This window comes from Heteronotia binoei, chromosome 1, assembly GCF_032191835.1.
Source record: "Heteronotia binoei isolate CCM8104 ecotype False Entrance Well chromosome 1, APGP_CSIRO_Hbin_v1, whole genome shotgun sequence".
Taxonomy (NCBI): Eukaryota; Metazoa; Chordata; class Lepidosauria; order Squamata; family Gekkonidae; genus Heteronotia; species Heteronotia binoei.
This window is the reverse complement of record NC_083223.1, coordinates 199,245,501-199,260,551: the sequence shown is the minus strand read 5'-3', so window position 1 is coordinate 199,260,551 and position 15,051 is coordinate 199,245,501. Positions and strand designations below refer to the sequence as shown.

The 15,051-nt window shown below is 45.7% G+C and overlaps 1 protein-coding gene across 1 annotated transcript in view; it reads left to right on the top strand.

The window, feature by feature from the left end:
* Window positions 1-15,051, top strand: part of IARS2 (isoleucyl-tRNA synthetase 2, mitochondrial) — a 52,175-nt gene that overhangs the window by 34,564 nt on the left and 2,560 nt on the right. Inside the window, exons 15-20 of the mRNA XM_060246484.1 lie at window positions 2,389-2,497; window positions 2,624-2,726; window positions 10,753-10,878; window positions 11,785-11,916; window positions 13,751-13,857; window positions 14,537-14,682. Of these exons, the coding sequence (XP_060102467.1) occupies window positions 2,389-2,497; window positions 2,624-2,726; window positions 10,753-10,878; window positions 11,785-11,916; window positions 13,751-13,857; window positions 14,537-14,682 (723 nt within the window). The remainder of the gene's footprint in view (window positions 1-2,388; window positions 2,498-2,623; window positions 2,727-10,752; window positions 10,879-11,784; window positions 11,917-13,750; window positions 13,858-14,536; window positions 14,683-15,051) is intronic.

Genomic DNA, 15,051 nt, shown 5'->3' with positions numbered 1-15,051 from the left:
TCTCTTGGAACAGCCTGTCACTCAGGGCTCTTTGGCTCTGCAAAGAATCTGCCCTTCATAGTCCTTTATCTGTTTGCACAGCACTTCTAAGGTTTTAAAAGTACAATCCAGCACTCCTGCATATTCCTTTTAATGTAAAAAAATAGCTGTACACACTTTATATATGAGCAGGGCAGATCCATGAATAAACACACAGGACTGCCACATTTCAATCATTATAAAGATGTCATGAACCCTACTCTAGCATTTGGCACAGTGAGGGCTTGAGGAAGCTGTGCCAGAGACCCCCTCATCTCTTGGCTGCCCTCCATGCCTGAATAGGCACCAGGCATAGGGGTACATACTCCATACTTTAATGCTGATTTAAGTGGTCTATAACCAAGAACAATTCATGCTTGTATCCAGCAGTCATTTCATAGAAAAATAGGTGGTGGAGCTCATCCAGGGATTGTTATGCAGCTGTACAAGGAGGTGGAACTCTCAGAAGGAGGAGGTGGAACTCTCAGAAAGGTTCAGGAGCTGCACTCCTGTGAGCTCCTACTGAATCTGAGGCCTACTTGTATCTCATATCCCTTATGCAAAATAACTTGAATATTTTGGGCAAGCCTATAGTTAACATGGTAGCAGGTAACAGCTGTGCCCAAGTTGTTTGGACCAAATTCTGAAATGTGTCTCTTGCTGGAACTCCAACCTTCAGCAGCATAATTCTCTGGGGAGCTTTTCTACTAATGTTTAACTAAATGGACAGGATTATTTTATAACAAGCCTATCTTGTTTGAGCTTTTGTGCTGACAGGGCATTTTCAAGAAAAAGCCTGGATAATTGTGGTTGCCATTAACGTACAGTGTGTTTAATCTGTAGGTTAAAGTCCCTCATGAGCAAAGATACTGTACTCAAAATGAAGAAGGATCATTAAGTCCTAAAGACCAATGCCCTTTGAACTGTAAATAATAACCATAGTTAAAGCTTCCTAGGCACCTTTCAAGCATGTGAAATGTATTCGGCTAGAAGGTTTGCTGGGGGGAAGGAAGGAAAGGAAAGAGGGGCATTACTGTCTGCCTCAAATGTGTATGCAACTGAAATGGATTCTTCTCCCTTTGAAATAAATCAGACTAATAGAGCATATGAGGAGGTGTTTGAGCAGTTTGGGTCTGATAAAGGAGCAAGAATTGACTTGCTGATAGACCCTGAATTGCATTTTTAATGGAGTTAATGAAATTGTACTTACAGGCTGCATTTGTTATGTCACTTTTGTAACCAGAAGTAAAACCAGGTTGTGCCTCAACTTGGCATGTTGCCATTCTCTCACGTGCACTCCTCTCTTCCTCCCTTCTTTCTCCATCCCCTTATTTCTTGCATGGAAAATTCCAGAGAGGAACTCAGCCTTGGATCCTTCCCTTTGCACCATGCAGTCCTGCATTGCAGAGTGTGATCCTCTGATTTTAGATGCTTTCTGCTTATGCATTTCGCATGAGAAGAAAGCATCAAACGCTGGAGAAACACACTTTGCAATAGAGGACTCTGCCGTGCAAATGGAAAGGATCTGTACCTAGTAGTTTCCAAGATATACAAATGTTAGTGTATTAGCTAACAAGAGCTAGTCCCCTCCTCACCTCTGAAATTCTAGACCAGATTTTTTTATGCAGTTAAAAGCTTTTTTCTGTCTAATTGAAAGCTTGAGATTCTCTGCTTCCTGATTCCAATCCAGATCTCTGTAGGAGGTCTCTTATGCATTTTGAGCTTTCACATATGGAAAGTCTGCACATTCCTTTTAGTGTCAGGGCAGTTTCATAATGGGAATGGATGCACAAATGCATCTGCCCCCACCTTTGAGATGAAGAGCTAAGGTCTTGCACAAAACCTAGACATGCAAGTAGGGCTTTCTCTGAGGTAGCAGCCAGATGCTGGTATTCATGCTCCAGTTTTGGCTGGCAATCTTTCATTGCCAGCTAAAGTTGTCTTGGTTGACAATTGCTTGCTTGATATTTCTCTAAATGAGTTGTTTCTTTGTGTTTCATGAGTTTTAAATTTTGTTGCTTGTATACAGTCAGCTGCTTTGGAGATCTGCACTGATGAAAGGCAGGATAGTCATTTTAGAATAGTAAATGTTGGGTCTCAGAACCATGCATGGAACCTTTAGTTACTGGGGCACAGAATACATTCACATATCATTCTGAACTAGTAGCAAGCCAGGATCTGCACAGGAGGCCTGTGAGGTATATGTTTCCAGTGCCAGATTGCAGGTTTCATGGCTGTTGGATTTGACAGTAGCCATCCAACTCATAGTACTGGAAATCAGGACTGAAACTGAAGTACGAGAAGCTACTGGCATCCAACTAGCAATTTAAAGATCCTGTTTTAAAATGCCATACTTCTATGTGTCTTCAGATGTAGGTGAAAGGGCTGATCTGTACTTGGAAGGAAAAGACCAGTTGGGAGGTTGGTTTCAGTCTTCTCTCTTGACTAGCGTGGCAACCCGAAAAAAGGCACCCTACAAGTAAGTCAGTATTTCTGGAATAGAGCATTAATGGGAAACAGTTAACCTTGGGCAACAATGGCAGTTAAAATTGTTTGTACTGAATCCGTTATCACAAATTACATTGTTTGGATGTCTTTCTTTTAGGACTCTTATGGTTCACGGATTTACTCTTGGTGAAAAAGGAGAAAAGATGTCAAAATCAATTGGAAATGTTGTAGACCCAGACGTGGTTATCAATGGAGGCAATGTAAGTAACTACATGGCTGTGGTCCCAGTCCAAGAACATAATCCATTTGTCAGCTGGTTACCAGTGATTACTGCTCGAAGGCAGCTTCTCAGCTCAGCCTACCCCCAGTTTGTCCCTGACAGAAGAATTGTTGGAAAGACTATTTAAATTCTAACATGAATAACTTCTGTTCATTACCTTTTCAGGTTTAGTGAATTATTCCAAGCTGTTTTTAATGGCAATCTTCCTGGCCCAAGCAGTCCTTGAAGAAGTGTAGTTGCTGGGTAAAAAACACTTGGCCAAACTCAAACAATACTAGCTTTTCTAATTCATGATGTCTGAAGTACTTGCATTCTGTAAGGGGATTTTTTGGAATTTACCTGCCTAACCTTGAAGTGACTGATGCCTGGGGAAGAGTGCTCATGTTTGCCATTCAGGGGATCGTTTGGGAGAACGCCTCAAAACCCTTTCTGAGAAACACTGAGGTATTATCCACAACAGGGAATCCTGAATTTGAGTTTTCTGTATATGTGACCTATGTAGTGCCACCTTGCTTTAGGGAATTCACCTCTCCTTGAAAATTCCAGGTTGCTTCTTATTTTAAATAAAAGGGTAAGGCCTTTTTTACCCCAGCATTTCAAAATAGATAAAATAACACAGAGGCATTGCTTCATTAGAACCTACATGGATAACTTTTTTAATATATGGGGAACAGTGGGTTGGATCCTATGAGCTCTCTATACATGGAGGTGGATGTTTCCCCTTTCATTTGCCCCCGTTGGCAATGCTGGAGGTTAGGGGAGCCTCATTGATGGTATGCCAAATGACATGGAAGGCTGCAGTAAGCAAGGGGAATTGGATTAAGTCACCCACCTCCCTCCTGTGTGAACATTCAGCTTCAATGAGCTAGAAGGCCACCACTGTGGTAGACTTTTGTGTTCAATACTGATGTTCATGCTGCTCATGACCACAGTCCTCTCTTGCCGTCATAAACAGAGAGAATGTTTTATGGCTCCCTTACTTGGTTATCAGTGCTCACTTTATGGGGAAGATGGCTTTATGCTCCACTTGAGCTCAGCATGAATCTTTTGCTCAGTAGGCTGATACTTACATGTCTGTCCTCCCTGTCCAGACATTGTCCTGCCTTTTGAAAGTTCCAGTCATATTTGATCTGCCCTCAGGTTTTTACAGTTCCAAATCTAAGATCCCTGACACACAGATAATGCCTGTAAGGCAGACCTGGTAAGCTACTGGAGGCAGAGGAAATGAGATGATTAATTGGTGGCTACTCTCTTAATCAAGGTGCTCCTCTGTCACATACAGCCTTTTATGGTGTGTGCTAAAGAAATCCTTCATGGAATAAGCATTCTATTAATGCTTGTACACTCCCCCAGCACAAGGAACCTCTTGCACAGACAAAATAGAGGAAGGGCAGGAAGGGTTCATTTATTTCAATGTGTTAGGCTGCCTTTCCCTGCATACATGGCTTGGGGGGCTTACAGCAGGAGAGAATTCTATCAAGGGTGTCAAATGTGCAGCCCAGGAGTCGAATCAGGTCCCCAGAGAGCTCCTATTAGGCCCCCAAGCAACTGGCTGTGTCTGCTTCCTTCTCCCTCTCTTGCTTCCTTCTGCATCACAGCTTGCTTTGCCAGGCTTGTTCAATCACACAGAAGCTACAGAGCAAAGCCCAGGGCTTTTTTTTGAGCAGAAACGCACAGGAACGCAGTTTCGGCTTGCTTGTCCAGGGCTCTGGCTAAAAATAGGTCTCTGGCAGAGGGAAGGCACTAGGCAGCCATATGCTCCCAGACTGCATGCTCCTTCCTCTCTGCTGCCTCCAACGGGTTTACGAAAAGAGTGAGAGACTTGGAGCCGCCCATGAGCACCCCATTCTGGGAAAGGCTGGTCCTGCCACTGCCTGCTCTGCCACACATGACTTTCGCCAGCCATGTTTGGAGGGGTGAAACAAGATGTTTCATTGGGCTGTGTGAGAACACATATCCATGAAATGCAGCTGATGGCACTGTACTGTTCTGTGTCAGTATGCAGAAAGTAACCTACTGAACGGGTGACATCACTCCTGATGATGTCAGGAGTGTGGCCTATTATGCAAATGAGTTCCTGCTGGACTTTTTCTACAAAAAGGCCTTGGCAAAGCCTCTATTTTCTCCATTGGCTGAGGCTCCTCCCCTGGGGCGGGGAGGGGAGATTAGGTGGATTAGGCTGAAAGAGTGTGTCTAGACCAAGTTCACCCAGCACATTTCCTTTGTATACCTGGGATTTTTAACATAGACTTCCCAGATAAGTAGGCTGACCACTATATATTGCTGTCTCTGTATTCTTGCACTGTCTTGTTGGCTTTCTCTGGGGAATACTATAGTTTTGTAGACAAACACATAGCCCTCAGTTTGTGTCATGGTGCCGTCACATGTTTGTGACCAGCACATGAAGTAAAATATGTGCAAAAGCTCCCAATGTCCATCATTTCATGTTTTCCCCCTGGGTCTTAGGCTCAAAGCATGAGATTTCTGTAATGAATGGCAATAAATCAAAAGTAGGTTTACAACTTACAGATACACACCTGAACAGAATAAGATTGCTACAGCACATACATTGTTTCCAGATTTTGATGCAATAATTTAGAGCAAGAGGTATCAGTTATCAGAGACTGTTAAATAAACAACATATTGCAAAAGTGCTAATCTTTTAAGTATGTTTTAAGTTTTTAAAATCTTTAAAAGATTTAAAAAATCTTTAATTGTGTTTGTCTGTGTCCTTTATATAAAGTTTATATCTCCACTACCTGGCATTACATTTTATGACATGCATGGCCCGGCCTGACAAGGTCTCATTTATGTCAGATCCGTCCCTCATGAGTTTGACACTCCTGCAATAGATAACAGGATTAAAACAGAACAATTCAGTATCCAAGATGATGGCACATTTTCAGTTTCCATCAATTTCCATTGGCATGGAGGAATGCGGGGAGAGGTAGGGGTATGGGAGTGCCAGGCCATCACTTTTCTCAATCAAATGCCTGTCAAAACATCTCTGCCTTACAAGCCCTACAGAAAGGTAGTAAATCCTATAGGGCACAGATTTTCTCCAGAGAGTTCCACCAGCTAGGGGCCAGGACTGAAAAGACCCTGGCCTTAGTCGAGGACAGATGGATCTCTTTCAGGCTGGGGACCTCTTATTGCCAGAGCATAATGCTCTTCCAGAGGTATATTGAGAGAGGCAGTCCATAGGTACATTTGTCCCCAACTGCTAATGGCCTAGTTGCTAAGTGCTTAGTTCTCGTGGCCCTTTCTTACATGCCCAGAAAAATGCTGATCACCACTTTGGGGTCAGGAAGCAATTTTCTTCCAGGCCAGTTTGGCCAGGGATCCTGAAGGGTTTTTTCATCCATCTTCTCGGTATGGCAGACAGGCAGACTGACCTTTATTAGCATATCAAAGATAAAAATATATTTTAAAATGCTATCTTTAAAAAATAGATAGCAATCAAAATGATTGTAAAGCCATCCAAAATGAAATAAATCAGTTAATCGCTTCCCTTTTTTGGATTACACACTGAAGAAAACAGGTGACATTAAGTTATTTTAAAATTATGACCAGAAAGTAACTGCTGGACCTTAATACTATCAGGAAGACCACACCATGTACAAAGAAGGGAGTTCAAGAATTTTTCTTGGGTCTTAATGTAAAATGTGCAGTTTAATAAAACATGAGAAATGAATTTGGTAGCAACCAGACTATGTGGGTATTGTCTAAATTCATAGGGGACTTTCTGTGAATTTGTGAATTTCCTGCATTGTGCAGAGGGTTGGATTAGATGCCCCTGGAGGTCCCTTCCAACTGTATGATTCTAAAAGACCTTTTGTGCTACAGTGTTGTCATTAGTGGAATGTGTTGTCATTAATGGAATGTTTTGGTAAGACCTAATGCTCTTATCTGGGAGAACCGAGTTTGTTTCCCCACTCCTCCATTTGCAGCTGCTGGAATGGCCTTCAGTTATTTATTTATATTTGGACTTATATCCCGCCCTTCCCACCGAAGTGGCTCAGGGCGGCTTACAACATAATAAACTTACATAAATTTAGCTTAAAAACATTTACATAATAAAGATTAAAACAATAAATAGGTTAGCCATACCTATCGCAGGAGCTGTCCTTGAAAGGGCAGCTGCTGTGAGAGCCCTCTCAGCCACACCCACCTCACACGGTGTCTGTTGTGGGGAGAGAAGACATAGGTGATTGTATGCCGCTCTGAGTCTGATTCAGGGAGAAGGGTGGGGTATAAATCTGCAATTATTCTGCAAGGATTAGAGAATCTTGCCTTCCCATTAACTCTGATCAATGAGTAGCTCAGTTCATTGGCATTCAGATTAGTTGTTTAAAAGTGGGAGCCTGCAAGGACTTGGACATCTCATTTCCCTTCCTCCACTATTTCCTTTTCCCCTTTCCTGAAAGCCCTCATAGCCTCCCCCCTTTTCCTGCTTCCTTCTCTGCTTCCCGCCAACCAGCCAGCCTGCTTTTATTTGATCCTTGTCTTCAGCTTTCTCTCCATCTTCTTCGTGGTCTCTGTGCATCACACTGATGGGATATAGGCGCCCGCGCCGATCTCGATCGGTATTCTTGAAAGCTGCGGATTTCCGCGCCCCAGGCCCAGTGCGCATGCGCAGAAGCCCCACCGCGCATGCTCACAGGGACCGGAGCGGACATCCCGCCAGTTCTCTTCTGTCCGCCGCTTGGATCAGTCGATCTCTCGCCACGGTCGGTGGAATCCTTTCTTGGAAGTTGTTTTTCTTTTGGATTTTGACAAATTTTGTTTTGGCTTGGACCACGCAACAGTCTTTGTAAAGACTAGGGAGCGGGAAGACTAAATCTTTTCGGGACTTTCTCCTCAAATCTCTCTTCCCGCCCTTCCCCCCCCCCCCCGCATGGAACAACGGTGGGGATTTTTCAAACGGTGCAAGAACTGCGGCAGCAAAATCGCTCCCACAGACGGGCACGTTCTTTGCCTTTTTTGCCTAGGAGAAGCACACATCCCTGACGCGTGTGCTCACTGCGCGAAGTTTTCCCGCCAGACGAAGAAAAACCGCGCGGGCCGTTTGGCGGCGGCACTGATGGAGAAAGCTCTGTCGCCTAAGAAAATGTCGGCGCCGTCGCACAAGCCGTCGACATCAGAATCGCTCGGCACCGACAAGAGTGCCCCCGACGCCGATCGCCCCACAAAAACGGGCTCGGCATCAAAGTCCGCCTCCTCCACTCCTGCAAAACGGCTAAGGGAGGAGAAGGGACTCCAGTCGGAAGCGAAGAAGAGGAAAAAGTCGGACAAACATCGATCGTCCGCGACTTCGCTCCCGACGTCGCCGTCGGAATCGGCAGCGAGAGTACCGCCGTTGAAGCTGTTCGCTTCCCCTCGCCGCCGTCCAAGCCCCCCGACACTGGCATCGATGTCGACACAAATCGCCATCTCTTCGGATTCGGACCGCGACTTCGATCTGTCGCAACGGTCGGGAGCGGAGGGCAGTCCACTAGAAATACATACTGTAGAGGACACTGCTCAGCCCCGAACACCGGCCCGAGACCCGTCGGTCAGCCCTGACGAGCGGCGAACCCGAAGCCCCAAGAAGGATCGATCCACCACGCCTAGGAAAGATCCCAGGCGCGACGACTCAAGCAGCCCTCGGCGTAGCCCTCGGGGCCGACATCGATCCCGAGATTCAGAGGAAAGCTCTCGCAACAGAGATCGCTCTCCTCGGAAACCACCGCCCCCAATGTCGTGGGATCAGAGGCAATGGCAATACCTATATGGGTCTTGCCCTATGCCCTCCATGTTTCCCTGGTTCCCACCTAGACACCTAGATTGGGACCAGCAGTCCGAAGCCTCGGTCAGATCCCGGACATCTTACCGACCAAGACACACAGCGTCGGCGTCGGTGTCCAAACCACCTGACACACCGCCAAAGACACAGAAAACTTCCCCTCGACGGCGGAGTTCGGAGAGCCGGAAGACCCCTGAGTCGCCGAGAGCGTCGGAGACGCCCAGACATTCTTCGGAGCACTCGGAGTCCATAGAAGGCTCCCCCAGATCGGAGGAAGGCTCCCCCCGGGAAGTCCAAGACATTTCCTCCCCAGAGGAACCGGCACCATCGAGTAAGGTGGGCGAGGAACTCCCCATATCCCCATCCGAGGACCTAAAATCGTACGGGGACCTAATTAAACGGATGGCACACACCCTGTCGCTACCGACGGTCCAGCCGGAGCCGGTAGTTACCGACAACGTGTTCGATGTCGTCCAGCTAGACACCTCGACGGCCGTCGCTTTACCGCTTACATAGAGTAAGGCCTGAACGTAAGGACCCTAGACTCTTTGTCTCATATTCCACAACGTCGCAAGGTGTGAGAGTTTCGCCACAGCGGATCTCGAAGTGGATAACTGAGACTATAAAACTGTGCTACCTGTTGAACAAACAACCCCTGCCAAGACAGGTTAGAGCTCATTCCACTAGAGCCCTAGCGACCTCGGCAGCCTTTATGAGAGGAATACCACTGAAAGACATTTGTGATGCTGCCACTTGGTCCTCCTCGCATACGTTTGTGAGCCATTATGCGTTGGACCTGGACTGGCGTAGACGTGTATCAGTGGGCCGTGCGGTGCTTCAAGAGGTTTCTCGCTGATGGACCGTTGCACCCTCCTCCAGGTAGGACTCTGGCTTGCTAATCTCCCATCAGTGTGATGCACAGAGACCACGAAGAAGATAAACAGGTTTCCTACCTGTAACTGATGATCTTCGAGTGGTCATCTGTGCAGTCACACTACCCGCCCTCCTTCCCCTCCGCTGCCGGTCCATCTCTAAGGGCTTACGCAGCGGTCAGAAGGAACTGGCGGGATGTCCGCTCCGGTCCCTGTGAGCATGCGCGGTGGGGCTTCTGCGCATGTGCACTGGGCCTGGGGCGCGGAAATCCGCAGCTTTCAAGAATACCGATCGAGATCGGCGCGGGCGCCTATATCCCATCAGTGTGACTGCACAGATGACCACTCGAAGATCATCAGTTACAGGTAGGAAACCTGTTTTTCCCTCCCCCCAGTGGCCTTTCCCCAGGAAAAGCCTGGCCCAGTTACACCATGTGCAGAATTTGTGCTCCCTGGAAGTCCTTATATCACTTTCCCCCGTAACTCCCTCCCCACACTATTTCCTTTTGCCCTCCTCCTGGCAACTACAATATCTTCATCTTTCCCTGCTTTCTTCTGTCCTTCCCACTTACCAACCAACCTCCCTTTTATCTGCTCCCCATCTTCAGCTATATTTATTTATTTCAAATACACTACACCTTTCTCTCCATTAGGAAACTAAACAAGCTTATATCATTTCCCTTTTCTCCATTTTGTCTTCACAACAACACCATGAAGCAGGTTAGGCTAGCGTGTGTGACTAGCCCAAAGTCACTCCATGAGTTTCCACATCAGATTGGTTATTTGAATTTGGGTGTCCCAGATCCTAGTCTGAAACTTGAACCGCTACATAGTGCTGGCTTTTGTAGAATGGCTGCTGTTGAACCGTAGCAACAAGCCAGAGCTGGGTGAGTCATGTTGATTGCATGACAGCAAGGAGCCTGGTGAAGCTTCCATAAAAGGCCAAAACAGTCCTGGAAAGAGTCCTGCCTGTCCCCTTTGCCTTTAGAAGCCGAGGCGTGAAGGGTGATACTGTTGTGATTGACTAGCAATGGTCCCAGAGGGGTCTTCGTTTCTTGAAGCTTTTTCTACCACTTGGAGGGGCTTTAACACCCACCTTAAAAAAAAAAAAGATTTCCAATTTTTTGGGGTCTTTTTCTCAGGTTTGTAGAAAGATCTGTCTTGACTGTCCTTAGCCCCATCTCTGGACATAAGTATCAACAGATGCGGTCATGTTTAGAATCAGATATACTGATGATGTATTTGAGAGAATGCATTTATTGCCAAATTACAAGACATCTTGTTCTAAGAATTTTGTAGTACTTGTCATGGTCTTCATTAAAAGAGTGCCACATCTCATCACTACACAGGACCACAGCACAGAACCTCCATACGGTGCTGATATTCTACGCTGGTGGGTGGCTGAGTCAAATGTATTTACAGAAGTACTGATTGGACCAGCAGTGCTTAACTCTGCGCGAGATGACATCAACAAGGTAGGAAGCAAAACGTAATGACCAGAAGCCATTCCAGAATTAAAATATTAGGTTTTGGAGTGCCTAATTAGAAGTCTGGAGTGCATAACTGGAAAGAACAGATTCAAATCTTGGCTATTTAGAGGCTTTTTTCCCTTGAATCTTAATACCAGTGCATGCCTGGCTTGTATAACTTGATGTCGAGGGATAACAGCATCTTTTCTAGTATGTTTTGTCTTCAGCTGCTTGTTCATGCTATCTTTGTTGATTTGCCAAATGTTTACTTTGTGGTTCACATTGGAATTTGAATGAACAATATAAGGCTGCTATCAAAATCACTTGACCTCAGCTTCTCTTCCCTCTCCCTTAACATCTGAAGCTATGCAGCTTGTGATTTCATCATGCTGAATGTTGCCATTGTGCTACTTTCAGGGCAGGGAAACTATCAGCATAATGACACTGTATCATCTATGGGACCTGTCTTAGCACTTCAGGGGAAAACAAGAGGGAGGGCTGTTACTTTTGGGCAATAATGCCCATGCTTGCCTTAACATTTAGTTTCAGCCTGAGCTCTGGGCACCAGCCAAAGCAGTCGTCCATCATATTTGATTATGTAATACACACACGCAGAGCTTCACTTTGAGCTTTGAGGATAGAAGAGCCAAAAATATTTGGAGATCATGTAGCAACTACTGGACCCAATCCTGATGTGCACAGGGGTTAGGTGTCTTTCAGCAGTATGAATTAACTCTTACCTTCTGTTCTCAATATGTCATGGTAAGTCTTGTAATGGAAAAGAGCTTTGGGAAGGGGGTATGAAATTAAGAAATTCCTTTGGCTGTCTTGACAATAAATCTTACTGCACAGTCCTGGATTTTATGAAATACTTTTTCTTTCAACACATATTACTGAATGGTTTGTTGACAGCTTCGGAATACACTCCGGTTTCTGTTGGGCAATCTGGCTGGCTTCAATCCAGAAACGGATGCAGTACCCACTGCAGAGATGTATGTAATAGACCAGTATATGCTCCATTTGCTGCAGGGCTATGCAAACAAGGTAAGCAAAGAGAACTTGATGGAGTTCCTAAGTGGTGGTGGTGTCAAGGTGTGAGTTTATAGGCTGCTGAACAATCAGGTGGCAAGAGGCATTATTTTGAAGTGACCTCAGATTATTTTTATTGGTTTCTTGCATTCTGCTAAAACTGTGGGTATAGTTGCAGACTGTCATTTATTTTAATAGCTACATGACCTTGCTTGAGAGAGATCATCTGAATATTTGGAAAGGTATCATCAATATGTTGGCAGCAGTGCCAGCTCTAGGGCACATGGCGCCCTAGGCAGGCCCTGCCCGCTGCCACCTCCCACCCTTCCTCTGCAGCATTTTGCTCCGTCGTGCCCCCCCCGGTCAATCAGAGGAGCATGCCGTGATGAGGATCAGCCCTACCAGCTTTGGGGCAGCCGGCATCTGAGCGTTTTTTGAAGAGAACGCTGGAGGAGGCTTCTCCTCCCTCCTTTCTGGAACTGGAAGTGAGGGGGGGAGCTAAGCCTCCTCCAGCTCTCTTCAAAGAACACTCAGATGCCGGCAGCCTCAAAGCCAGTAGGGCTGATCCTTGTCACGGTGCGCTCCTCTGATCGTGCCGGAGGGCGGGTAGAGTGCGGGGGAGGGGGCTGGTGGTGGCAGCAGGGAGGTGGAGAGACAAATTTAGGCATTTGTCTTGGGCACCGAGGGGGGGAGCAATTCGGCACACACACACCCCCGGCGCCTTAGGCAACTGCCTAGTTTGCCTACTGGGTGACAGGCCCTGGTTGGCAGCAGGAGAGTTCTGTGAGAAGGTGTCTGGAAACTGCAGTGGTCTGGGTTGAAGGCCAATAAACATTTGTCTACTAATGTAGACAAAACTGAGGTGCTGTTTGTCAACCATAATGCGGAAGACAACCCTAGATGGATTGCATTCCACTTGAAAGAATGGAGGTGCTAAGAGGTACATTTCCTTTCAGTGGATGTTCGGTCATCATCTGAGGCACAGAGTGCCTTTTTAAATGAGCTTTGGCTGATTTGCCAGCTGTGTCCTTTTCTAGAAATGCCAGATTTGGCCGGTGTTATCCATGCTGTAATCATATCCTTTGAGACCAATTTCCCAGTAGTGGTACCAAAATTCTGGAATTCTCTTCTGAGGGTCATTTGCCTGTTTTCTTCTGTTTCCTTGTTACTATCTTCCACCAGCAGGTGAAGACTTTGTATACTGTTTTCTCAACAATCCTTCCTTCCTCCTAGTTTTTTAATGTTTTTTATGCTTTGGTATGTTTTTTAACTCTGGTTTTAATTGTTTTAATTATTTTTGCTAGATTTAGTGGTTTTTAAGATGTTATTTTTATTATGTTAGCTCTCCTGGTGGCCACTATGAGGATGGAAGGGTGGATAACAAGTTTTGCAAAATAAATGCTATCCAGATTTTGATAACTTTCAGTGTGTTGGGATTCTCTTTTGAATACTTGTTTAAAATAGTTATTGCAGAATGCAGTCTGTCCAAATAAGTATTGTCTATTTTGACTGAGAGTAGCTGTCGAGGATCTCAGAAGTTTTTCTCATCACCTACTATGTGACCCTTTTTTATTACTGGAGATACCTGGGAACTTCATGGTTTGAGCTGGAAAGGAATTCATGATCCAAGCAGTGCAGATTTTTCCCCACTAACCATATTTTTTCCCCCTTGGCAGTATCAGTCAGAACTGTATGAGTCCATGGGTTGCAGTATGGCACACTTGGTTAATGGAAGTTTTTAGAAAAATAGTTGTCTCCAGATCTCTGATGTGATTTCAGATGTCTCCCTTCCAATTCATTATCATTGATATCTTTTTACAGCTGTGTATCTTTGCATTTCATTTCCCAGGTTACAGATGCATATAAGGAATATGACTACAGCAAAGTCGTTCGATTACTGCAGGCCTTCCATTCAAGAGAGCTGTCCAGTTTTTACTTCAGTATAGTCAAAGACAGGTTGGTATAAGTAACACTCCCTGTTATTACTGTATCAGGGGGAGGGATGGTGGCTCAGTGGTAGAGCATCTGCTTGGGAAGCAGAAGGTCCCAGGTTCAATCCCTGGCATCTCCAAAAAAGGGTCCAGGCAAAGAGGTGTGAGAAACCTCAGCTTGAGACCCTGGAGAGCCACTGCCAGTTTGAGTAGACAAGACTGACTTTGATGGACCGAGGGTCTGATTCAGTAGAAGGCAGCTTCATATGTTCATATCAAGGAAACTTGTCTTTCTCACCTTCCAGTTACACTGAAGTGTGAACTAGAAGAAGATGATATTGGATTTATATCCCGCCCTCCACTCCGAAGAGTCTCAGAGCGGCTCACAATCTCGTTTACCTTCCTCCCCCACAACAGACACCCTGTGAGGTGGGTGGGGCTAAGAGAGCTCTTACAGCAGCTGCCCTTTCAAGGACAACCTCTGCCAGGGCTATGGGTGACCCAAGGCCATTCCAGCAGGTGCAAGTGGAGGAGTGGGGAATCAAACCCGGTTCTCCCAGATAAGAGTCCACACACTTAACCACTACACCAAACTGGCTTTCAGAAAGGAACTAGAAAGGAAAGCACACTTCAGTGTAACTGGAAGGTGAGAAAGACAAGTTTCCTTGATACGGTAATAACAGGGAGTGTCCATTTTATTTTAGGCTTTATTGTGAAGAAGAAAAAGATCCTAAACGCCGTTCCTGTCAAACAGCCTTAGCAGAGGTATTGGACACATTGGTTCGTTCATTTGCCCCAATCCTTCCACATCTTGCTGAGGAGGTATTCCAGTACCTTCCCTATAGAAAAGGTAAGATGCTTGTGCAACTATGAAATAGAATTCAGATTCTAAAGCCCATCAAGTGATGACTCTCCAAAAACTCTGTTGTTAAAATTGGCTGAACATAGACTACTGAGCTGGAACTGCCAAGTAGCCCACTTAAGAGTACAATTTCTAGTCCACATGTGATAAGCACCAGGCACCCTAGGTGTGAATACCAATGCTGCTGAGCATGTGCAGTGCCTTTTAGACCACAGCTCCAACCACAGGCAGCTGTACAAATCAAAGCTGCCATCACCTTAGCAGTCATTCAGCCACTGACTGTACCTCTTCATTTGCTTATTACAAAGAGCCTCACAGTTATCCAGGAAACAACCTGTGGGTAGGTAGAGTATGAGA